Below are 27,172 nucleotides of genomic sequence, written 5' to 3' on the forward strand. Positions count from 1 at the left end.
TGATGAGACAAATGTGTGTGTATAAGCAGGGCAATTCTGGTAGTTAAGGTGCAGTCTGGTAGTCAAGATCTCAAGCCAAGTCTCAAATACAGTGAAACATGAAACAGCTGTCTCCATTAAAATTCCCTTTAAGAACTTGCTTACATTTAAATCTTGGTAGTTTATTTTTATGTTTAAAGAGTCTTTCTCTCATGGCAAAAAGTCAAAATGATGGCTCTCAGATTCAGTGTATGCTCTGCTGGTAAAGCTGTGGGAGATGGTGTGTTCCAGTGGATAGATGTTTTATCGGCCTGGAGCCAAGTTTAAGTCCGTGTTCATTTCTGGGCAATCTGGATGACACTGTGCCAGCTCTCACACAATCCACTTCAATCCTGCAGAATGTACATAGGAATTGTAGTGGCCTGTTTTACAGGGTTGTTGCAATGTGGCTAAATGAGAAAGAAATTAATGCACATCTTGCTTCACAAAAGCTCTATGAAAACCACAGTGACTTTTAAAAAAGACAGAGCAACAAACCTCCTTGGTACTGTTCTTTATATTGCGGGTGATGCTGCAAACACGTTGGCTAGCTTGCTACAACTGTGCAGTAACTCTCAGTGAATGATTCCCTTTCTTCCTTCTTCCCAGGTTGTTAGCAGAGTGGCAGCACAGCAGGGCTTTGACCTGGACCTTGGATACAGGCTGCTGGCCGTTTGTGCAGCCAACAGAGACAAGTTCACGCCAAAATCAGCTGGTAAGAAAATTCCATTTTTCTTTCTAGCAGTTGCCTGTTGACAGAGAGAATCTTGACACACTTTGCTCTGCTGTAGGAAATGGATAGGCTTCTGCCATATAGTTTAGCATTACTAGTATGAAGTACTGAAACAGGATCCCTGACATCCATTCCCTTTCTGTATTCCTCAGGCTATATCATTTATTTGCCACACCAGCTGCAGAGAAGTGCTGCCTGGGTGTGCATGTGTGTACTGGACAGACAGACATTTTTTGCAGTTCTTTGACATTTCCAGAGGAGGGATGTTGCAAATATGATTTCCTGCCCCAAATAAGTATCCACTGCAGGTTTAAAAACATTATCATCCAATCCATAAAAAGCTGCTACAAGTGGGTACATGGTATGATTATCAGTTAAGCCAACCACTGAGATGATTTGCAACAATGCTACTTTGTATTGCACAACAATACAAATGGAATGGGGAACATGATACACTGTTAAACCTATTGCAGTTAACATGCTTGTGTTGTGAACGTTGCATATCATTTTTTGCAGATGAGTGTCTTAAACATGATGTTTATGTGTGGGAAAGTGGCAATACCTATGGCAGTTAAGGAACAGGTTTCATTGTGACTGGAGAGACAAATAAAAATGGAAAAAACTTCAGCAATGTGTGTGGCTGTTGTGGTGATGAGGAATGTCAGTTAAGCTTTCAGGTGTACGTGTGGTTATCTCTGGACTTTGTGTCGTTTCTTAATATGTTTTGGTTCTAAGAACTTCGATATATTAAGGGTTGTGCACATGATTCTTACAGCAACTTTATACATAATAATTTCCCTTCCAACTCTCCCATTCCACTCTGTTCTTCTATACCTGTGATTCCTACCTAGCAGGGGCTTGGGCTAATGACCCTTGAGGTCCCTTCCAACTCTACACTTCTAAAATAAGGAGTCTCTGATACAAATGTTGACGTCTTAGTAAAATTGGGTGAAAGAATAAAAGGAGAATTCCCTGGATGCCTAGATCCAGGTTTGAGGCAAGTTCTATTTGGTGAGAGAACCCCAGCAGAAATTTACAATCCCCAAACAGACAGGAAAGCAAAGCATGGAAATATAGGCTGTTGGACCTTTAAAATACCCCCTTCTAAGTTACTTCCAAAGTCTCCCGCTTCCCTTAGCATAGAAAGAGGCTGTGCATTTGGAGAGTTAAAAACGGCTTGCTTACAAACACGTCACATGCTTTATTAGCTGTGATCCTGCATTGCAGGGAGGTTGGACTAGATGGTCCTTGGATCCCTTCCAACTGTAAAGTTCTATGCTTCTAATTTCTGGACAGAACTACACGTTTTGATGGCAAACATGTTTTCCAAATGCATGTTTGCTGGTTAATAGTAATGAAATGACTGAGTTTGGGCACAGTGCTAAATTATAGTTCAACATTATAAGAATGGGCCTTGGGTTCATGCACTCAGCCCTTCCAACATGATCACGGGGAGCAGAGTAGACTTCTGATTGAAATTTAGCATTATTTCTGGACCCAGAAAAATGGCAGCTAGTATTAGCTGTTATTTAGAACAGCCTTTGACAACCTGGTGTCCTCCAGGTGTTTTGGGATGTTTCAGCTGGCTGGAGCTGATGCATGATGTCGACCAAAACATTTGCAGGATGCCAGGTGTTTCCTAAAGTTTATGAATAAATAAAGGTAAAACCCAGATAAACTGTGGATACACAGCTATGGTTTAGAGAAGCAAGGAAACTTCAGATTGTGGTTAATCACCCTGGCTTGTTTCCCTGGCTTGATGTGATCATCAAATGAAAGGTGCCCTAGAAAAGAAGGAGGAGAAGGAGAAGAAGTCTAAAAGGAGTGGTAGTGAAGATTTTATAAACTTCCCAGCATAATCACCTATATGAGATTCTTACTAAGATCACACAAATGACTATTTACAAGCTTGGGTTATTGGAGAAAGAGATGTCTGCCTTAATCCTTCTCCATTAGTCACTAAGCCAGCCTTTCTCAACTTTGGGTCCAGGCCTGTGTAGAGAGGCCGGGCAGCCAGGTCCACTTTTCCTGGGCCTCAAAGGGCTCAGATAGCCCGGGGTGCCTGCCAGGGGCCTGCTGGACTTACGCTGTCATGCCAAGAACAAGACCCCTACCCTGAGGCTCAGACAAGCTCTGCACAGGCCTGCATGGGTCCCTAAATGTTGCTGGACTGCAACAATGTTTCCGAGCACAATTCAAAGTGTTGGTGCTGACCTTTAAAGCCCTAAATGGCCTTGGTCCAGTATACCTGAAGGAGCGTCTCCACCCCCATCCTTCTGCCTGGACACTGAGGTCCAGCGCCGAGGGCCTTCTGACGGTTCCCTCACTGTGAGAAGCCAAGTTACAGGGAACCAGGCAGAGGGCCTTCTCGGTAGTGGCACCTGCCCTGTGGAACGCCCTCCCACCAGATGTCAGAGAACAACAACTACCAGACTTTTAGAAGACATCTGAAGGCAGCCCTGTTTAGGGAAGCTTTTAATGTTTGATGGACTAGTGTATTTTAATATGTTGTTGGAAGCTGCCCAGAGTGGCTGGGCAGCCAGATGGGCAGCCAGATGGGTGGGGTATAAATTATTATTATTATTATTATTATTAATCCTGTGGCAGTGATCAGGGATGATGGGAGTTGTAGTACATCTGAGGACTCAAGGTTGAAAAAGGCTGCACTAGTATGCAACAACGGCAGCAAGGATACTCATCGCAAAAAACTGGAAAACTCAAGATCTACCCACACTGGAAGAGTGGCAGATGCAGCTGATGGACTATATGCAACTGGCCGAGATGACTGGCAGAATCCGAGACCTGGGAGAAGAGAGGATTGAGGAAGACTGGAAGAAATTTAAGATGTATTTACAAAAACATTGTAATTTGGTTGAATGTTAAGAAGGATGCTAGATTATAAAAAATTGGCCACCACTAAATTAGATTTTGAATTTGATGATAAGTGAGATTAAAGAAAACATAAATTTTATGGAGAATTGCTAGATTATACTTAAATGAGTGGATATAAGATCGTAAACAAGTTGATAATTTGCTTGGAAAAACCTTTTAACGATGTAAATGGGAGCGGGAGACGTGAGGGAGTCCACAGAAGTGATGAAACTACGTTGTGATAGAAGTAAGATTGTTTATTATTGGTGCATTTGTATTCAAAAACTCTAATAAATATTTATATAAAAAAAAAAAGAAAAAGGCTGCACTAAGCTCTCTGGACAGAATCTTCACAGATGATTGGATTTCCTTTAAATCTGGCTGTTAACAAATTTCCTAGTGAGCTATTCTATGGAGTGATGGTATCAAGTTTTTGCACCGTGGATCATACAGGAAAGTTACAAGAAATGCATTTTAAAAAATAGCTGTGACCAATTTGTGGAGCCCAACCATTAGTTAAAAGACTAATGTTAAAGTATTTAAGACCCTGCCCCGTCGTGTCTTTTTTCCACTATTTCTCAGACCAATAAGGGAAAATAAACTAGGGTGTATGGCTTTTCTCTGCCTTTTTTCTGGTGCTTATGAAATGGTTGTGAGTTCAGTTAGCATCTTGGTCGCCAGAAAGAAATATAGATACATTAGCTAGATTTATGGCTCTGTGGTTGTAAAGAGAGATACTTTCACGTGGATACAGTCAAGGCTAAATAGAGAAAAATCAGGATAAATTTTGACAGCAAACTTCCAGCTGCACTTCCCAATACCCACCTTTCTAAGAAGACAAGACCTCAGACATTTTTACTTTGTCACTGATACAGCAGCAGCAATGTGCTTGTTTTTGTGAACTGAAATCTTGTTATTTGAACCAGTCACTTTTAAGAGTTGGCATTTTGTGCTACTTCTATGCTGCCAGTTCGGAAAACATTTCCTCCACAGGGAGCTTGTTGTGTGAACTGTTACAAATAGCTCTGTATTTAGCATGATGGGCCTTCAGAGAACATCATTGCACAAGGGAGATCAACTTCCTTATCTTCTTAATAGATCATATCCAGCTTTTCTAATAGAGTAATGTTTTAAAAGTAACTGGCATGAGGAAAATGTCACAGTCATGACAAAAATTAATTGGCCATTGGCAACAAATGGCTTCCAAGTGTTTGTACAATAATGGAGCTGGATTTGAATTAATCTCCATGTTTATTGGAGTGAAATTAATTCAACAGAATTGGTGGGGAAGTGTGCCCGTTCATTCAATTTCCATTTTGCAACTTTCTATAAGTTAATGACTTGGTAGTTGCTTAACTTGCCATTTTTAATTTTAGTCATGTCAGGCTTTAACCGTAGAATGTGTTCTTAAGAAGTCATTTGCAATCCTTGAACAATTTGCGTTCATGATCCTTGCAACTCTGTAAGGCAGGTTATTATTATGATGCCTGTATTGTAGACGATGGGATGGGTACAGCCACCCAGCAAGTTCAGGATAGAGGTAAGATTTGAACTGGCAAATTCTCTGCTCAAGGTCTCAGCCACTATACTACACCTGAAGTGATTCTCCTGAACTACTTTGGATCTTTTCTGGCATTTAAGGGATCCTAGGAAGTCAGCTACTCTTACGATTAAAGTTACTTGCTATTAATCAAAATCTGCCCTTTTCATCTGGGACAAATATCTTTGTGTTTGGGGGCATTCCCAGATGCCCGTCCAAAGTAACCCATCCAGGTACTGTATTTTGACCAGTGCTCTCTTATCTTCTGCCCAATATAGTTATCAATATCGCAGTGTTTGCTTTTCATTTGCAAGTCTTTACAGACTTCGGTTCCTGTATGATCAACTCCTATGAGTGCCATGTTGAAAAGTGTTTTATCTCAGATTTCAAAGAGAAAACACATGTTAGTGTAGTTATGGTCTTTTTTTAGAAGAGGACATTCTGCCACATTTTAGCTTAATGGTCTTCACATTTTAGAGCTCTTTGCTCTTCTTATTTTGGTAAAGAAATAATTCCTTTTGGGGTCATCTGTGCTGCTAACCAGGATTTTGAAGTGATGATTTTAAGTCTTATTTGTTTAGCCTAGCTAATCCCCAGTTATCCTGTGGTTAATTTGAATTGTTTTTAAGAACGCTAAGGGCAGGAGTCAAGTGGTGTGAACAAGCATTTGAAAATTAGAGTGCAATCCTGAAAGAAGGATATAATAAAGTTGTGCCTGTGTTACGCCCTATGATCTGCTACTTTGTCAATGTAGCCTTGGCATTTCCTCCTTTATCAACAAGAATAGTGCTTAGTGTTATGGAGTATTCAAAGCACATCGTCGGGCCTTTCCGTTGGGTCCTCTGGAGTTGGCCACCCCTCTCCGAAGCTGGGCAGTGTGCCAGGCTGGGCGCAGTGGGCTCCCTCAGGGGCATGCTCAGCAGGAGCCCGTGCTGATGCCAGGCACAAACGATCCCACACCCACAGCCCCACACACGCAGCACCTATGAAGCACATCATATAGTGCATTTAAGGTGGAATTGTATTATGATCACCCTCCATATTGCGGATGGGGGAACAAAGTGAGACTGAAAGACTATTATGTGCCAAAGGCCACTTAATGCATTTGTTGATTTCCCATTTCAACGTCGGCCTCTTAGTCCCTGCAAGTTCTGCGCTCGACTTGCTCCTCTCTCTTGGCAGGAGGTCAGATGCAACATTTCCCATCTTGAAGGTAAATGAAACACAGCTTCTTCTAAATACACATGACATTTGGTCCTGAAACAATTGTTAGCGAGTGGCATTGGCTTGTTACCGCACAGCAGGTAGGTCATGAGCTTGTTTGCTTCCACACTGCAGACCTCTACACTGTTTGACTCTACGCTGCCTCCCTCTTTCATTGAGCCACATTGAGACTGCATAATGGAAGAAGTAGGGACAGTATTGTCTTTCTGGGTCCTGGCATGACTCCATTCCCCACCACTCTATAGCTCATTGGTGCCTTCTCACAATGCTACAAATTCCTCCAGGTCAGACATGTATCTTTGTCTAGGCAATATCCATTATTGCTGCTTGATTTCTGCCTGTCAGCCTGCTAGACCCTCTGTATATCCAAGTATACCAACTTCCTTTGAAAGCTGGAAGGATGTCAGTTTCCTTATCAGTCTTCCTGCCCTCCCTCTTAACAGTTTCCTTGCATCAGACCTTGGCCTCCAATTGACTATGCCTTTGAATTGGCCCTTCCTTCAGGAAATTCCCATTCTTCATGTAGCTACCAGATCAAGGCTTCTAGTACTTACACTTCAGCTCTCTGCATGTTCAGGTGCCAAAGCCCAGTGCTGAGAGTACATATTCAGAGATAATGACAATAAAAGCAAAAGTCACATGCATATCCTTTGTATTGTATTATATTTCCTGTGTAAGGTTGTAATATGAAGTTCATGCATTCTCCCCAAAGTAGGTTTCCTTTGTTACTCTTTCCATCCAGAGATGCTTATTCAGATTGCTAGAGGAGAGTCATGGTACCCTCCAGATGTTATTGGACTCCAGCTCTCATCAGGTGGACCACAGCATAGCTAGTGGTCAGGAATGTAGTCTAAAACATCTGGAGTACACAGTATTGGCCACCCTTTTGCTAGAGGCTGAAGCAAGAGGAGCATTGTCTGCCTCCTCTATATTTAAACAACAGAAGGTGATACATTGCTTTCAAAGGATCTGTCTCAGCAAAAATAGATATATTCCTTTTGGCACTTATTTGGGATGGGGTGGGGGCCAAAAGAAGGAAATAAACCTGCTATACTTAAATGTTTTACAGAATAATTGAATGGTGCGCTGTGGTCCGTTTGTTCATTCCTCCTGGTGCTGCTTTGCTCTTGGCAGAAGAGCAAGCAGGGGCCAGGCAAGGGGACTGAGTGCAGGATGAGATCACACACGAAAGCTTTGTCAGTGAGAGACACTGTTTGATATCTCTGCAGGCAGATGAAAGGGAGAGGGGAGGTGGGAGGAGCAGCTCCAGGGCAGGAATGTGCAGGAGAAAGTACCTTTGCAGATACTGAAGCAAATTAATCTTAGACCACCTGGATAGGAGGCTCAATGTGAGATGTTTGATAGCAGAAATAGCAGTTCTGTTCTTTCCTTTAGCTCACTTCAGATGTCAGCCAAATTTCAACCTTGATAGAGTCAGTGACTTTATTAATTTTTTAATATAGTGAGAGGGGAGTGCCGCTGAATCATCATTGTGATTGTCAGCTTTGTTAAAAAAAAAAATACTATTTAGTAGTTTTGAATGTATATGATTAGGTAGTGTTGCAAAGGATGTGTCTTGTGGTACAGTCACAAGAGTCATATCATGCCTGTATCACTTTAGGTGGAACGTATTGCATCTTTGACTGGTTCACCATGCTGCAACCATGTCAGGAAAAAAGAATTTTAGCTGCCTCTTCAGTATGCTATCTTTCCATCTGCAGTGTTTTTGGTTTTCTTCAAACGTATGAAGCTCTACCCGCAGTCTTCAGTGGGACAATCCAGGAAGGGGCAGTGTTCAATTTGGCCATTGTTCTGTAATTTGTCAAGATTGCTCCTTGCCCTTCAGAGTTTTGAATAGGTTTTCTGTAATATTTAGTGGAAGTAAACTTTTTAAAAAACTAACACAACTTGGTTGCTCTGTTTGTTCAGTCTGTTTGTTTCCTAAGTTATTTAGAGTGTGTCTGGGGACGTGGCTTAAAGAAAGATGAATCTTATGTTTGTGGTGGACTAAGTCTCTGTGGGTTTTCTGTTTTGGTTTTGTGTGTTAATTTTCTAAGAAGTCTCAATTTAATATGCTAATGACATGCTGGCAGTAAAAAGGGAGGGCATATACACCCTGAACGCGGGATTGAGACAGAGGATGAGATGAAAGAAACAACAGTTTCCTAACAGAAATGCCAAATGTGACACAGATTGATTTAAAACTAAGGTTCTCTGGCTTTGTCTGATTCAAGATCTGAATTCCATAGTATGAGCTTGCCTCTTTGTTGAAATTTTCCATGTTTGAAATCCTGGGTCAGTGCTGTGTGTGGAATCACTTCAAGCTAAAAGAGTCAATTTCAGTTTTGTCATTGGCTTTAAACAGGATAAATGTCTTTTGGAAGAATGATTGTGGTCAGAAGCATAGAGTCCTAATGTATGATAAGCCAATAAGTATCGAGTTCCTTTCCTCCTTTTTCCTTTTAACCTACAACGTGTCTCCTTGGCTAGGTCACTTAACCTGCTTGCCCCTCTTACTTTCTGCATATAGGAAATTACCTCATGCAAGCAATCGTTTGTTTTTACACAACCAGGTGACTATGGTATTATGGAGACTAATCACCACTGGGGCAGGGGTAAGGGGATTTCTTTCACTTCTGTAAATTGGTAATATTTCCCTGGTCAGCCACTAATTATGCCTAGAGAGATTTGATGGCTCTAATTATTGTGAGGGTATTCATATCAGCAGAGTTATAGCATCTATGAGCAGTGTTCAAAATTTGCCAGGCTTTTTGTGACCCACATGGTGATCACAGGATGCTAGGTTGGCGACTGACATTTCCATCTGGTTTGCCCCTCTACTTTTCTCAAGCAGGTAAGCAGAAGAACTTATTTATTGCATTGAGATCCCACCTTTTTCTCCAAGGAGTAGTCGATTGTCCATACCCCTCCTCAGTTAATCCCTGCAATGACTCTGTGAGGCTAAGAAGCTAGTGAGGGTTGGGGCAGGCAGAAGGCTAGAGGAGGAGATGTGAAATGAGGAAGGGTCCGAGAAGGAAGACTGAGTGAGGGCACTTTATTGGAGAGAGAGCATGGACAGGTCAAGGAGGTGGATTGAAATGATCAGCTGCTAAATCTTTGCCTGCAAGAATTTGGTGGAAGGGAGATTCAGTGTAACTCCCTCTGTCCCGTTATAATGAGCTGCATCTTCCATATTCTCTCATGCATGATGGGAAAATGAGTGCTAATTCTCCTTAGAAAGCCTAGGAAGGAAAAATAGGATGAAGAGAATGGTGGTCTGTGGAAGGAACTTTGACTTCAACAAAAAAATTACGAGGAATAGATTGAGCCTAGATTGATTAATGCACATGCATCCAAAAGTTAAAATAGCAATACTAGCATGGAAAAAACTGGTAACTATTTTAATAAAACTTTGAAGGCACTTCTCAACACCACTGACAAATATACCCACTAGATCTCTTAAATGGGACAAAGAAATACAAAATACCAGTCCAATGTTTTTGCACACACAAAAATCACTTGGTCTCTTTATTATTCTTCATTTCCTTTCATCACAGCTACCAGTAATTTCACATAAGGGAAGACATGTTTCTTGGGGAATTTTTTCCAAAGTCGGAAAGAACATATTTTCAAGTCATCTTCATGAATTTCCATCAGTTAATCTAAGACCCTTTGTAAAAGAACCAATTGATCTAACACAAGCCACACCAGTCCTTGTGCAATGGAAATGTATAAGAACCCATTTTCATTCATTTCAGACTTCATTTTGGAGAGGCTTCAGCATACCAGGTTCTTCCCTGGGGATGTTATTCTGAATATTGAATATCTGAGTAAAAAGTGGGGCAGTTGGTTTCCTGTATGATGAGCTCTCCTAAATCAAATTTGTCTTCTTCGCTTCAAACATCATGGCTTTCCCATCATGGAGGGGGAACCCTAACAAATCATATTATTTGATGTGCTTACTGCAGAAGCAATTTCATTAAGACAAAAAAATATAGCAGCTTCTAGGATCCCAGTGTGAAAAAATGATTTGCTGCTGGTCTAAAATGAGATCTGTAGATGCAAATTGTTAGGGATTTGTAATGGTAGTTGTCTCCCGCTGGGAAATATTGAACCAGCCTCATGGCCTTGAAATACAAGACCGCAATGTGAAAAGGATATTTTAAAAAGACAACTGGGTGTTCTCTGTAATACTGCAATCCAAAATGTAACTTTCTCCAAACAGTAAGTACTCATGAAAACTCGACTGCTTCCAAAGTGCTATGTATGATCCTGTCAAATCCAGTTTTTTGCTGAGTTGGTGGGAGTTATATAGGGCCTTGCCTTATTGCTGAAAACCATCTACTATCTGGGGCAGCACTTCTCAACCTGTGGGTCCCCAGATGTTGTTGGACTACAACTCCCATCATCCCTGAGCTCTGGCCTTGCTAGCTAGGGGTGATGGGAGTTGTAGTCCAACAACATCTGGGGACCCACAGGTTGAGAAAGGCTGATCTAGGGTCTCCTGTGTGACTGTGAAGTAGCAGAGGCTCCTTCACTGACCTGATAACTTTATCATTATTTACATTTTTTAATTACATTTATATACCACCTATTAATAGAGTTGAAGAGTTGGAAGGGATTGTGAGGGTCATCTAGTCCAACCCCCTGCAATGCAGGAATCTCAACACACAGCCCCCCCATCCAATGTGAAACCCTGCTTTGCTTGCAAATGTGCTAGCAGTTTTATTGCTGCACATATTGCGTGTAATTGTTTTTATATTTAAAAAAACCCCACTTTTTGTTCTTTTTAAACAGTGTGGATAAATGTTTCTAAAAGCCAGCCAAAATGCAGAAGGATAAAATAATTTTTAAACCAGAAGATTTAAAAATGCTACCCAAAAGATCATATTATGGGCACCATTTTGGGGAGGGCATTCCATACAACAGATGTCACCACCAAAAAGTCCCTCTTCCTTGTCACCACACACTCTTGGTCAGGGGAACCTAGAGAAGGAGCTCTGATAGATTATGGCAGTGCTTTTCTTTGGGGGGGGGAGACACAGGGGTACACATACCCTTAAACATGTTGTGAATCTAAGTTTGGCCTCACTGGGGGGCAGCATTTCAATATGAGTAGGAAAATGAGAGCACCACTAAAAAAAATTTTTTTTGGGGGGGAGCACTGGATTTTGGAAGAACTTCCAGTTTTTCTTTGTTAAACGGATGGTTGTCTTTCACTTATTATCCTAACCTGTTATGATAGATCCCTAACTTTTCTGACATACCTCCCATTTCCAGTGTGCACTCACTCGAGGACTAGAGCAACATGGTTTTGGAATCTTTTCAAATTATCAAGTCCTGAATGAGGGGTTTTTGGCATGGCGGTGGGTCTGGAAATGTGCTATTTTATTTAGCTAGGGCTCAACCATCAGAAAGAATATGTAAGTTAGTGTTGCGGATAAGCCAGAATGGACATAACCAAAGTGATGCTTTTAGACTCAAAATGCTGAGCTTACACTGACTAGTTATAATCCTTTCATGGCAAGAAAGGAAAAGATGACTACAGATTTTAAAGGCAGATCCCGGGGGGGGGGGGGGGGTTGGAGCTAGGAATTTTGAAAAACAGGAATGTTTGTTCATACATGTTTAATAATGAAGATGTACTGGCTCATCCGAGCAAAAAATAATAATTGCAATAATCAGAATAGGGAGCACTTGCAGCTCATGTACATGAAATGTATTTAGCATTTGTAAATGCTGTGTAAAGAAAAGGATATTTGTGTGTGTAAAATTTTCATCACACATGTTTCCACGGTGGTTTAAATGGTTTCAGTGCTCTTTTTCTGGCAGTCTGGGCACAATTCTAGATAGATACCTCTTTATAGGAAAGTATGTAAGCTATGGGGCCCCCTGTGAGGTTAGCTGGTACCTTGAAAGCTACATTGTGCAGCCATAAACCTCACAAAAACTAGAGAGAATGGGGAAATGTAGGAGAGAATTGATTTAAAGAGGCCTGGCCATCTTAAACAAGCATTTATATTAATTTGGCTTTTTGTGATTCATATTTTAATACCACATAAATAAATAACACACTCCCCAGCTTTATCTCATTAACAAACTGGTAGTTAGTTTTTCCCCCCCTACCTAATTGGAAGATGCAAAGGACACTATGATCTTCTCCTTACACAAGTAGTCTACTCATGGGACCTTCTGTAAAGCCTCCTAAATTAGCTAGGGCTGATTGTTAAGCTTTTCAGCATTGTTCTCTGCTTAAATAATGTTGTAAATTTGCCCTGATGTACTAGCCAAGGGATTAACCAGAGAGGGAACTCTGCAAAATATCAGATTTCTTCCACTTTGTAAAATTCATGCCAGAGGGATTGATGGGCTGCTAGTGAAGTTAATAAAGTTATCAACAGCAATTAATTCAAAAGGGGAAAGCAGGTAAGAGAGCTAAATAAATCATCACTTTTATGTTAAAATAATGTGTTTAACATTCTGATCATTTACACACATCTTCTAATCTTTACCTGACAGCCTGCAAGTTAAATATTTAAGACTCCTTAAGGAAGTAGAAATGAAATAGGAAATGTGGGTCATTGTGCGTGTGTGTGTGTGTGTGTGTGTGTGTAGGGGGCGGCATATATGAAAATTGAATGTTTACTTCCTTTCTGCAAGCTGTGCCTCTTTCAGGTCTTCTGTGGGTACATGACTTGAAGGCCCCCAAAATCCTTGAGTTTCTATTAATGTATACTTATTAGAACTCATATTCACATTTTCATTGTCTATCTGAGCCCTGTTTGAAAGTCTGTGTTATGCTTGATAACTTTGGTTGCTCAGGATAACTCTCCATTATTAAATCCAGTTGAAATGGATGCTGCCCTCATATTCAATTGTAGTTCAATCATATTTGAAATCACCATGATGATTATTAGTATTATTTTAGCTTTAAAAAATGTGGGGGGGGGGGGGAGCGGATGACTCAGCATTAATATTCTGGTTTTTATTTTCCTTTTTCTCCTAAACACACAGCGTAGGATGTGACATAATTGGAAGTGCTTTAATTTTTCTCAGTTTCATGTGGTCTTCAAACAACTTCCTTGTATGTTGGTGGCAGATGTTCAAAATTGCTTCCTACCACTTAAACATCTGGTGAAAAATGACCAAGTGTTGGGTTGCGTATGTTTAAAGGACCAATTATATGTGCATGCCTTTTTTCTTTAGGGACTCTCTCAAGAAAAAATGGAAGCAGCTAAAATGGAAGCTTTGCCATGTGACTAAATGCACAAGTAGCTCCAATTTATTGGGCTCTGTGTGGGGAGAATATATGGAGTGACTATTTAAAAATATTCTTTCTTGCTCGTATTCAGTGTCTGGGTTGGTTCGCTTGGGGAGAGGCAGTCCTTGAGGTATTGCGGTTCTGAGCTGTTTAAGGCTTTATAGGTCAAAACCAACACTTTGAATTGGACCTGGAAGCTAATTGGCAGCTATTGTTGTTGGGCCAGGATTGGTGTAATACAGGGGTCAGCAAACTTACTGCGCCTCAGGCTGGTGTCTCCAGCACCGATTGGGCGGGGGAGTGCATGCCCATACGCGTGCGCACATGCTATTTCCTGCGCACTTCCAGGTTGGAGGTGCACTGGAATTAGCTTGTGCGCATGTGCACAGGCCTCCTCTGACCCGGATGTGCACCAGAAATAATGCTTGCTCATGCGCACAAGCTATTTCCTGTGCTCCTCCAACCCAGAAGTGGGCAGCCGTGCAGCGCAGTGCCGGTAAGAACAGGGGTCGCTGGGGGGCAGATAAATGAGTCCCTTGGGTCTTATCCAGCCCGCGGACCTTAGTTTGGGGACCCCTGACGTAATATGCTCAAACTGTCTTGCCAGAGTGAGCAACCTGGCCACCAAATTCTGCACCAGCTGAAGTTCCCAAACTGCCTTCAGAGGCAGTCCTACTTATAACACACTGCAGTACTCTAACCTAGAGGTTACCAGAGCATAGACAACAGAGGTTAGGCTATCTCTGTCCAGAGGGGTGCAGCTGGGCCACCAGATGAAACTGATGGAAAGCACTCTGCACCCCTGAGGCCTCCTGAGCCTCAAGCGACAGCAAAGTACGACAGCAAAGTACCCCCAGTTTACGCACCACCTCCTTCAGAGGGAGTGTAACCCCATTAAGAGCAGGCCACCTCCCATCCACCAAGCCTAGGGAACCACCCACTAACAGCGCCTCAGTGTTATCTGGGTAGAGCTTCAGTTTTTTGGATCTCATTCAGTCCATTACTGAGGCAAGACAACAATCCAGCACATCCACTGCCACACCTGTAGATTTAAAGAAGTAGAGCTGTGTGTCATCAGCAGATTGCTGACAGCATACTCCAAAACTCCAGATGACTGCACTTAGTGGTTTCATATAGATCAAGGGTCAGCAAACTTTTTCAGCAGGGGTCCAGTCCACTGTCCCTCAGACCTTGTGGGGGGCTGGACTATATTTTGAAGGGGGAAAATGAACAAATTCCTATGACCCACAAATAACCCAGAGATGCATTTTAAATAAAAGGACACATTCTACTCATGTAAAAACATGCTGATTCCTGGACCATCCGTGGGCCGGATTGAGAAGGCGATTGGGCCAGAACCGGCCCCCTGGGCCTTAGTTTGACTACCCATGATATAGATGTTAAACAGCAAAGGGGATAAAATTGAGCCCTGAGGAACTCCACATTGAAGGTTTCACAGTGCTGACTACCACTCTCCACGTATCACCCTCTGGAAACAACCCTCCAAGTAGCACTGGGACCATTGAAAAGCGTTGCCACCCACCCGCAACTCAGACAGACGCTCTAGAAGGATATAACGGTCAATGATATCAAAAGGCCATGGAGAGGTAGAGGAGAAATAACAGGGGCACATTTCCCCTGTCTCTGTCCTGACAGAGGTCATTGTACTCAGCGACCAAAGCAGTTTCTGTATCAAAACTGGGCCTAAATACCAACTGAAATGAATCTAGAAAATCAGTTTCTTCCAAGAGAGCCTAGATCTGGTCCACAACTGCCTGCTCAAGAACTGCTTAATTTTAGGTATATTTAACATGAAACATTTTAACATTTAGAGCCAGCACTTGGAATTGTGTTTGGAAATGGATCAGCAACCACTGCAGCTGTTTTAAAACTGAGAAGATATGTTTAATGCAGCCATTTCTAGTTAGCAACCTAGCAGCTCTATTTTGAGCTAACTGCAGTTTCTGAACATCCCCACATGCAATGCATTGCATTAGTCCAAAAGCAACGTTACCAGAGCATGTGTAACTGTGGCCAGGATATTTTTGACTGGGAGGGATTTGCAACTTGTGCACTGGCCCCAGGTTGTGGAAGTTACTTCATGCCACTTGGGTTTCCAAATATAAGGCCAAAACAGATTTTATAGAGGGAATTCTATTCAGAACAAGCCAAATACCACCACTGCAGTTTAAAGTGAAAACAAAGCAGTAAAACAAACAATAAAGCAAAACAATAACAAAATTAATAAAAGGTAGGGGCAGCAGCAGCAATTAACAAAGGTGAAGAGACATTCAAGCCCATAATCATGGCTTATCATGGAAATAATAGTTTTCACAAAATGCTGAATATGTGAGCAATTGTACACATTCCATTGGAACTAATCCCTCCCTCTGCAATTGATCCACATGGGGAAAGGCCATCAAAGTGCCTGAAGAAAGCATCTTATGTGAGAGGATGGCATTCATTAAAGTTTCACTGTTCTGATGCATTTGTAATTCATTCACTGTTCCCTTTCCAAGTATTTGGTCTCCAAATCTGTGGTTTGTATTGTCTCATTCCCACCCAGCATTACTGTGCTTATATTTTTGGAAAGAATGGATAGCAGGATTTTTATTTATTTTTTTCAAAGCAAAAGCTGGAAGATAGTAACCTGACTATTTACTCCAGTTGCACCCTGGAGCAAGAACTTTTGGCTTGCTTGCCCCAGCTGGACAAGATAATATTGGCAGGAGTCTTTTTTAAGTGGCTGCCAACCATCAGAGTTTGCTCCTGTGCCATTTCTCCTACGTGATTGGAAAAAACACAATCCTTTTTTTAAAAATCGTCTGACAGTTCCTATATCAAACAGCAATGTATATTGCCATCACTTGGCGATTAACGTGTATTCATGTTGGGCATTAATGATTTAATGCACGAGCACCAGTGCTTCAAAATGCAGGCTGCCTGATACTTATTTCTCTGTATAGCCACTATGTTTTTGGTAGATTAGCTCTTAAGAAGCTTCCTCGTTTTCCCTCTCTTAAACCCATAAGATAACAACATCAAGACTTGTCAAGGAATAGATGATTTGTCTGGAATCTATGCCATGAAGTGGTTTGATATGGCTATGCAATGATATGTGTCAAAAGCAATAGTTTTTAGCAGACCACAGGCACAAACCAGGAAGGTCATAGAATCATAGAATCATAGAGTTGGAAGAGACCACAAGGGCCATCAAGTCCAACCCCCTGCCAAGCAGGAAACACCATCAGAGCACTCCTGACATATGGTTGTCAAGCCTCTGCTTAAAGACCTCCAAAGAAGGAGACTCCACCACACTCCTTGGCAGCAAATTCCACTGTCGAACAGCTCTTACTGTCAGGAAGTTCTTCCTAATGTTTAGGTGGAATCTTTTTTCTTGTAGTTTGGAACCATTGCTCCGTGTCCGCTTCTCTGGAGCAGCAGAAAACAACCTTTCTCCCTCCTCTATGTGACATCCTTTTATATATTTGAACATGGCTATCATATCACCCCTTAACCTCCTGTTCTCCAGGCTAAACATGCCCAGCTCCCTTAGCCGTTCTTCATAAGGCATCGTTTCCAGGCCTTTGACCATTTTGGTTGCCCTCCTCTGGACACGTTCCAGTTTGTCCGTGTCCTTCTTGAACTGTGGTGCCCAGAACTGGACACAGTACTCCAGGTGAGGTCTGACCAGAGCAGAATACAGTGGCACTATTACTTCCCTTGATCTAGATGCAATACTCCTATTGATGCAGCCCAGAATTGCATTGGCTTTTTTAGCTGCTGCGTCACACTGTTGGCTCATGTCAAGTTTGTGGTCAACCAAGACTCCTAGATCCTTTTCACATGTACTGCTCTCAAGCCAGGTGTCACCCATCTTGTATTTGTGCCTCTCATTTTTTTTGCCCAAGTGCAATACTTTACATTTCTCCCTGTTAAAATTCATCTTGTTTGTTTTGGCCCAGTTCTCTAATCTGTCAAGGTCGTTTTGAAGTGTGATCCTGTCCTCTGGGGTGTTAGCAACCCCTCCCAGTTTGGTGTCATCTGCAAATTTGATCAGGATGCCCTTGAGTCCATGATCCAAGTCGTTGATAAAGATGTTGAATAAGACCGGGCCCAAGACAGAACCCTGTGGCACCCCACTAGTCACTCCTGCACCCACTAGGTCTCCTGCACAAGCCCCATCCTTGAAATTAACAGTCCTCCTGCTCATTTCAGTTTGGTTCACACAGCAAAACTTGTCATATTGTGGATGCTGTATCAACCAAAAGGGAACAATAGTAATCATTTCTAGCATCAATATAATGCTTTAATTAGAGCATTTGATGACTTTTCACATACCTCCATTCCATATTCTTTTTTTTTTTTTACTGTAGCCCAGTGAGGCAGGTCAGTATTATTAACATACTGCAGATGTAAGACGTGTGTGTGTGTGTGTGTGTGTGTGTGTGTGTGTGTGTGTGAAAGAGAGAGGGAGAGGGAGAGGGAGCGAGAGAGAGGAAATATTGGTGTACCTCCGGTGACCTAATGAATTTCTGTTCAACATGTAATCTGCACTGTTTAGATATCTTGACTCACAGTTCACACCCTTAGCCACTATACGTTACTTCAAAAAACAATTGAACAAGATGTGGTAATGGCTGCCAATTTAGACAGCGCTGAAAGGTGGTTAGAGAAATCTATGGAAGATAGGGCTATAAATGGCTACTAGTCATGATAGCTATAGGTTATCTTCAATATCCAAGGCAGTAAATGCCAATTGATGAGGAACCAATTGCAGAGGGCCATTACCCTAATGTTCTGCTAGTGGATTTCTATCTGGTTGGCCACTTTGAGAAACAGGGTGCTAGCCTGGATAGGCCTATGGTCTGATCCAGGGGGCTCTTTTTTAGGAGCAGAATTTCCAAGCTTTTGTTTGGGGGGAAGTTTGTTTAGCATCTGCTGATATTGAAAACTTTGAAAACCTCCTTGACCCTTGTACTGTACAGAATTTTTGTAATATCTAATACGTCTATATAATGTATTTCAGTATTTACATTCAAATGCAGATGTAGTAAAGCTATTAATAGTGTATCCTATCATTTCTTTCACAAGTACGAGGGAGTACTAAGTGTGAACAGCTGTAACCAATGCAATATGAGGCTCATTAGCAAATGCATGGGGGAATTATGTAAAACACTTTTTGCCTGATTGGAGCCATACCTAAACAGCCTGAAAGACCCTGCTGTACGCTTGCTTCCCATGCCTTTGAAGGAAGTGGACTGGCTGAATGACATGGTTGATTTCTACACCGGTATGATTGCTCATTGATTGGTGCATGGTCTTATTTCATTTATATAGTCCTGTACAGTGTTTCCAAAAGTGGGCGATACCACCCAGTGGGGGCGCTGGAATGATCCAGGGGAGAAGTAGCCTCGGGTGCAGTTTGGGGGGCGCATTGAATAAAAACAAGGGGGTGGGAGATGAAGAAAACCCATTCATATGTATATGTTTCATTTGTTGTGTAATGACGCTTACTGCCATGTCGGTAACCTTCCCTAGATCCGACAGTTGTGCTGAAGGCAACAGGTTTTCCTGACCTTGGGTGAACCCATTTCAGCTTCACTCAGGCTCAGGAAGTGGATCACAGCTTGCCCACCTATTTGACCAATGGCAACGCTTCTTCGCTTATAGAAGATTGATTTCCAAGGGGGCGCTGAGTAATGTTTTTTTCCTGAAATGGGGGAGGTAGGCCAAATAAGTTTGGGAACCTCTGATGTAGAATGTGTAAGAGGAAGAATCTTTCCCAGTGCCTGGAAGGGACTCTTCCTTTTCCTTATTTGCTTGAAGACTTCAGGGCTGGGGGTTTTGCGTGGCACTGGATATCTTGATGCCAGAGTGCTGAGGGCATTAACCTTTTGACCAGCTGGTGGTGAGTGGGTTTGTGGCCATCTCTTTGTGATATAGACCAGAACAACTGGTTTCCAAAAGGAGATAAATAAAAGAAAACCCATTTCTTCATTTACCATCAACAAAGATGAGCATGAGCAGGTCTGCTAGTTCTTTGGGACTAGGCTGAATTAGCATTTGAAATGGAAGCATCTTCATGGAACCAGAAAAGAATAAAATCAATAAAACATTACATTTAAAAAAAACCTGTTGGTTTCTGTTTAAAATATTGTAGATACTGTGTCTTTGTTTTTGTAACTTGCTTGTTGCAACTTGCCTAATAGAAAGCAAAGAGTTAAAGCCCTGAAGTCTTATAAATGGAGGTAAATGCTGACGCAAGGTCTTCAGTACTTTTCTGACAGAACACCCATCTTTAATTTGCTTGTCCCTTTGCCCATATAACATTGTACATCTGCCCTTGAAAATAGCTCTTGCAAGCACGAGTGTAGCCAGGGAAGTCAATTTCGCAGAGGTTCCTGTCTGTGTCCTAGCACTGCAGGCAGACAGCCTGGAGCTAGGAGTTATTATCGGCTAAACAGGTATATGAATAATTACTAAAGAGAGAAGCCTGGGTTAATTGCAGTTTTTAATCTTGTTCTCATAAATTCTTAGATAATTTTTTTTCAGGGGGGAGCATTCAAAAAAGCTTCAGTAAGTGTTTTCTTTTCCCCAGTGATTTCTTATTTATTTTTCCTATCATCATTTTACATAATACCTCCACTGTACATGAAACTCCTATCAATTTTGTTTATTTTTGTAGGACATGTATATCCCACCCTTCCATTAAGTAAGCTCAGATAGACCTCAGGTTATATCATTTCTCTCGTCATAGAGGAGAATTTAAACCCCAGTCATGGGGTTCCAAGATGTTTTAGCATTGTGCATAGTTTGACACACAGGCACTTAGCTAAAGTCACCTAATGGCTGAGTGGGGATTTGAATGACATTGGACCAATATGCCCCCCCTGGGGGGGGAGGGGAAACCCTTGGGGAAATCTTGCTTCACTTCTAAGCTTCTTAGATCTCTCACATCATTTTCACATGTGTGTAATCCCTACTAGAATTGCTTCAAAGTTGGCATTTGGTCGACATAGCTTGTCTTCATAGAGTCTTCACAGAATTGTAGAGTTGGAAGGGATCACAAGGATCATCTAGTCCACACACACACACACACACACACACACACCCATACACCCATGCTGGAATTTTTTGCCCAGCATGGGGTTCGAACCCACAACCCTGAGATTCCAAGATTTAATGACTGAGATATCCCAGAAATCAGAGTGGCTGCTTAGAGGATATGAGGTAGTCAGACTTCAGTGCAGTCATATCTTTTCTTCACATGCATATTGTAGTCGACTTCAGGAAAAAGTGTGCATTAACCACATTAGCTTAATGTGCCAGGTGTCCTATGACACCTTCCATAGGAGTTTTTACCATTACAATCCTACACTTCAAAACAAACATACTTAGACATGAAAAACCAAAAAACATTTTTATATGTGGCCTTTAAATTATGATTATAGGGGTATTTTATTTCCCTAGAACAGACTATATTTAAGAGAGCAGTGGGGAAACATAAATATCACTTATTTCCTGGAACTGTTTCTTGGAGCTCTACTCACTGCTGAACAAACTTAGTTTCTTATTGCTACCACACGGAGTTAATATACCTGCTTTTCTCTCATTCTCATGCTACTTCTGGAGTGAATGTGTGTCTCATCTCTCAAAACCATACTCATTTGGTTCGGCTGCTTCGTATGTGGTTGCTTTTTCCTTTCTCTTTTTAGTATACAGATACAGCCAAGTGCTGTCATCATGAAGTACTGTGCAAGAATTTGCACAGCACCTGCATACAGCTTGTGACCCACCAAGCCAACACAGCCTGCCAGCCATGCATAGTTCAATAAACCTTTTTATTGAACTCAAGCCTACATGTGTACATTTTGGATATGACTGCTTTAAAATAATATGAAAAAATTGTTCAGGGTATATGTGTGTGTGTGTGTACTTGTGTATGTTATCCAAAGGCAAAAACTAGGCAAAATCTACCATTACAAAATAGAAGCCATGTTTTGTAGGTTCTGGAGCTAAGCATCACTCTTGGCCCGGTTCTTCTCTATGGCAATATTCCGCCCCAATACAGACATTTACTCCTCCCTGGTATAAAAAGACTTCAGTGGGAGCTTTTAAATAGTTATCCCTGTGAGACAACATTTCCCATGATGTAATTTGACACACAGTCGTCATTGGAGCTTAAACATAGTAATCTTTGAAAATGATTGGGAATTTGCCCTGGAGGGGGGGAAGACCTGTTATGATTAATTTCTACCAATGATAAACCACTGCTTGTCCAAAATGCAATGTGCTATGAAGTATGATTTAATCCATTTAACTACAGTGCCTGGTGCCTGTGACAACTGTGACTCAAATGTCATCACAGAAAGTGATATTTCAAGTGGCATGGTGGGATTAGAAACCTGCTGAAGATTTGTCAAAGGAAAAGTAAGTACATAATTTCTAGATAAGTGATTTGTCTACTGTGAACTGCTTCTACTAAAAGAGAGAGAGAGAGAGAGACAGAAGGAGAGTTGGGGAGGGAGGGACTGGGAAGCAGTTTTTAAAATGAAGCGTCCCTGAACTTTTGCACTTGACCATGGATATAACTGCATAGGAAGTTGGGGGGCGGGGGAGTGATTTTAAAATCTAAAGTGGAAATTGTATGTGTTGGGTATAAATTTATTAAAAACATACTTTGCTGGTGGAAATGAATGGGATGCAAGAGCAGGGGCTTGAGTAGAAGTCCTGGTGGATCATGCGTTTAATTTTTCTCCTTAGAAGTCTCAGCTCAGTTTGACTTTTGACATAGGATAGTGTCCAATCTTGGAAGGTTATGTGTGTTTTTGAAAAGAGACTGGGAAGTGTGAGGCAGGGATAAGTATTTGGCTCTGTGGTTTCTGCAGCTGAATTAATGGATTCCCAAACTGTATGCTAAGTCAAAGTAGTGTGCTATATGAAGGGGTGAAGCTACACCTTGAAAAACTCTAGCCGCCATGGATCCAGTGGTCTCTGCCCTTCAGAGCACAGGAGTCTCATTTCAATATTGACTGAGAAATTGGTAGAGGTGATATTGCAAGGGAGAGAGTTAGGATGTACTGAATCGTACGAGGCATTTTATGCTGTAATTGAAAGGTGCAGGGGACTCCCAAAAACGTCCTCATTGCCCATGGTATGAAAAATATGGGGAAATGCTTCTTTATTCCATCAACCCATTTAGTTGCATAGCTCCGTGGGTGAGGCCCAGGCCTTAAGCGAATTGCAGTCTTGTGTCTTCTGGATTGCATAGATAAATCTTGATTGTACAATGCCACCTGAATAAATGTTGATATGGGAGAGAAGCGCTATGAGGCAGTTGGAGTCATTTCAAAGGCTTAGCGAAAGTACCATTTAAAAATGAGTAAAGTAAGATAAACCACAGAGCCTAGGGAGCTCCCGTTGTTCGGTCTCAGCTCCTGCCAACCTAGCAGTTCGGAAGCACGCAGTGCAAGCAGATAAATAGGTACCGCTCCAGTGGGAAGGTAAATGGTGTTTCCGTGCACTGCTCTGGTTCGCCAGAAGCGGCTTAGTCATGCTGGCCACATGACCCAGCAGCTGTACGCTGGCTCCCTCAGCCAGTAAAGCGAGATGAGTGCCGCAACCCCAGAGTCGTCCGTGACTGGACCTAATGGTCAGGGGTCCCTTTACCCTTTACCTTTAAGATAACACTCCTGAGTCATCCACTGGCTAAGCTAACCAAGGCTTACTCAAGACACTCTGTGCTTAGAGGCTGTGCTTAGTTCCAGATACAGAACCCAACCAGATTGACAGTTGAATCTCTTAACATTGGGGACACTGATGGGATAGTGTCTTCTAATGCAGCTGAGGACAGCATCTGCTGCTTCAGGCAGCCCTATCGCCAGCACCAGCTCTGCTTCCGAAAGAGCAGTTATGTGTGGATAAAGCTGCCACTTGCGGATGCAGACCCAGCAGCATTATGATGGTTACCCGACTCCACTGACCAGTTGCGTGAGTCCTTTGAGGCAGATGGGATTATGGGATGCTCTTCCACATCTGGGACTGTTACTTGTTGCCCATGGGTAGAGCAGGATTAGGGTCATAGGGTTACGCAATTCTTCCTAATGATGCTGTTGCTTTTGCACTTCCCTCATGTGCTTACCCAGCACCTAGATGGGGAAAGATTTCTAATGTATGTTGGACCCAAACCTGTCACAATGACTGTAACCATTTAGGAGCATCCCTGTAAACACCTGTGTGATTAGTGCTGAGCCATGACTCCAAACTCTAGATGAGCCATTTATCAACTGCAGAAAGATCTAACAATCAGTAGGGTTCTGTATATAAGCCCCTGAAACATATGCTTATCCACAGACCTGGCTAAGGCTCAACTCCTAATTTTAGACATCAGTCTTGGAGGGCCACCCCACACACCCATTTTCTCACTTCCTCCCGCATGCACTCATGAGCAACTCTGCTGTCTACATAATTATAGTTTTTAAAAGAGCATGAGTTCTGTTTTAATAAAAAAGAGTGACATTCCAAATATCCTGCTATAATGTAATACTGTGGGTTTTATTTTATTTTTTAAATTGAGAACAACAATTTCTGTGATGTACAGCAGATGCTTGCAAAGGAACGCTGGTCCTTTCTATTGTAACAATTTCCAGATGAGTAGGTGCGTTAGCTGGAGAAACATGGAATAAAACTAAAGGGTCTTGTGGCACTTTAAAGACTAACACATTTTATTATGCTATGATCTTTCATGGACTAGAGCCCACTTCACCAAAATGAAGTGGGTTACAGTTCACAATAACTCACATCATAATAAAATAGGTTAGTCTTTAAGGTGCCACGAGATTCTTTCTTTGCTTTTTTAGTCTGAGAGAAAAAAGGCAAAACGCATTCTTGGCAATTTTCTGTTCTTCTAATTGAAATCGGCAAGATAGCCCAGGCAAGCGCATCTGTGGCGAGGTTTGATAGATTTTTTGAAGGTTGCGCTTAGATAGGAAGTGGGTTGTTTACCACAGGATGCTGTGTCAAGGAAAGACTGGTTCTTGGTTGGCCGCAACTTAAACTGCCACTTTTCCCTCCAAGAAGGGGAAAGCTCTCATTGGCTTCCTGTTTATGTACTTTGCAATCATTCACTCCATACAGAAAACTTATTTTAACTTGAAAATCTCTTGAAATGAAAGCCAAGTAGTTGTTCTTTAAAAGGTCGGGGATTCAATTCCCATTTTGAAATTTAAACCTTGTATAAGGAATTCATTAAAACTATTATTGAAAGTCTTGTTAAAAGGTATGGTATGTGGAACTGTAAATAATTTGTACAGTTGGAGCAATGTTAAAATATCCAAAATTCGTTCTCTCAAAAAAAATTCAGTATATTCCTGTCTTGATCCTGAAAGCAGCTGCTATAAGAGGAATATAGTACACTTGCTAAGTGCTCAAAGTGTTTCTTATAAATGATCTCAGTAACCTTTGCTACAGCCTTGCATGGTAGGCCAACTTTATCATCATACAGTGGTGCCTCGCAAGACGAAATTAATCCGTTCCGTGAGGCTCTTCGTATAGCGGTTTCTTCGTCTTGCGAAGCAAGCCCATTGACAGCTTAGTGGATTAACGCTATTAGCGGTTTAGCGGCTTTTAGCGGATCAGCTGATAAGCGGCTTAGCGGCTTAGGAAAAAGGGGGGAGGGGAAAAAACCCACAGGAACTCGCAAGACATTTCATCTTGCGAAGCAAGCCCATAGGGAAATTCGTTTTGTGAAGTGCCTCCAAAACGGAAAACCCTTTCGTCTAGCGGGTTTTCCGTCTTGCGAGGCGTTCGTCTTGCGGGGCACCACTGTATTAGTAATCTGGGTGTTGAGGGTTAGTCTGGATGTGGCCGCTGTTCAGAGTGTAAATTATGGCTGGGATATTTTTTTTCCTGTTGAGAGTCACATTATCTTGGAAGTAATATGTCAAGGGAAGACGTTCCAGAACAACCAGCAGTAGGGCAGAAGTGGCCTGCCTTTCAGCTGGAGTGTTGCCCCTCCCCAATACCTTTATGCTAAACCTTGAAACTCCTGGAAATTTGGCACAGTTTTAATTTGAACTGGGGACTTCCCAGTGCTGGATTGACAAATACAGTGGTACCTCGGGTTAAGAACGGACCTCCGGAACAAATTAACCTGAAACTGTTCTTAACCAGAAGCACCACATTAGCTAATGGGGCCTCCTGCTGCCGCCGTGCCGCCACAGCACGATTTTTGTTCTCATCCTGAAGCAAAGTTCTTAACCCGAGGTACTATTTCTGAGTTAGTGGAGTCTGTAACCTGAAGCGTCTGTAACCTGAAGCGTCTGTAACCTGAAGCGTATGTAACCCGAGTTACCACTGTAGGCAGAGAGGCCTATGGGCCCCGTACCTTTTTACAATCAAGCTTTCTTAGTTTTATGAGCCCCCCCCCCCAAGATTTCGGCTGCCTAGGGGGCTCCACAGGGTATATATATCTGGAACTGGCATTTCCTAGCCCATAAATTATTCTCTTAAGTACTATCCCTTTGTGGGGCAGTGAAATTGGTTTGGACCTCCTTTACCTCCCTTATGATTCTTCACCTTCCTCACTTGTTTAGAACATCAGAACCCTGATTCTTTATTCTCCCTTTGCTATGCTCCTGAGTATCTGGGTAAGGCATCTACAAGCTCAGGATCATGTGCCATTGTAAGAAACATCAGATTCTGATCTTAGGCATCCCTTCCTAGATATCAGATTTGTTTATACTGTACTGTAGTAGTAATTGCACTGACATGCCTTGTATAGGGTCCTGATCTACTGCAAGGAGGATTAAACAACACATCACAGCTCCACATATCCCAGATTTAGTAAATTAAATAAATAAATTTAGAACTGTTCCCAAGCAATCCATATTTCATCCTGAGGCGGGCGGGGGGGGGGGGGAGATCTGAGTTCTGTGACCTGTATAAAATATACTGAGTAAATTTGGATACTTCTGATAGTCATGGGAAGGGACAAGGAGCTGTGGTTCAACCACTTGAAATTCTACAGTCACGTCTCCTGAGATTCCTTCAAAGTTTGTTTACATATTATCAAGCATATTTTTGAGCCATAAGAGCTAGAAAATTGCTTTTTAAAAAGCTGAGATTCCAGAATCTAAATTCTGTGCCCTATTCTGCACCACAGAATTGTGGAGTTGGAAGGGACCCCATTGGTCATCTAGCGCAACCCCCTACAAATGCAGGAATCCTGCGCACAGCCATCCCTGGTTAGCAGACAGACCTCTTGACCCATTGCATCCTTTGGGGTTCTTTGCCCTGTGATCTTACAGAATTATAGCAAACACACAACTCTCCTTGAAGTATCCTAAATGTTCTGCTGCCCTTTGACTGCTTCCCATTTTATAATCTGCTGGCACAAGAATGGTCCCACAAGTCACTTCTGGATCTGGGGAATGGGTTGAGGCAAATAATGTGGAACGGATGACAACTAGGTCAAAGAAAGCCATAATTACTGTAAATTTGGCTGAGCAGTAAAAGTGTCTTT

At 42.0% G+C, this 27,172-nt stretch overlaps 1 protein-coding gene across 11 annotated transcripts in view; it reads left to right on the forward strand.

Annotated features, from left to right (window-relative positions):
- The window catches only part of ZMIZ1 (zinc finger MIZ-type containing 1), a 365,870-nt gene that overhangs the window by 244,520 nt on the left and 94,178 nt on the right, over positions 1-27,172 (forward strand). For all 11 annotated transcript variants that reach the window (XM_081864244.1, XM_081864249.1, XM_081864243.1 and 8 more), the window contains one exon: positions 628-733. In XM_081864244.1, the coding sequence (XP_081720370.1) occupies positions 628-733 (106 nt within the window). The remainder of the gene's footprint in view (positions 1-627; positions 734-27,172) is intronic.

This window comes from Podarcis erhardii (assembly GCF_964252035.2).
Source record: "Podarcis erhardii genome assembly, chromosome: 5".
Taxonomy (NCBI): domain Eukaryota; kingdom Metazoa; phylum Chordata; class Lepidosauria; order Squamata; family Lacertidae; genus Podarcis; species Podarcis erhardii.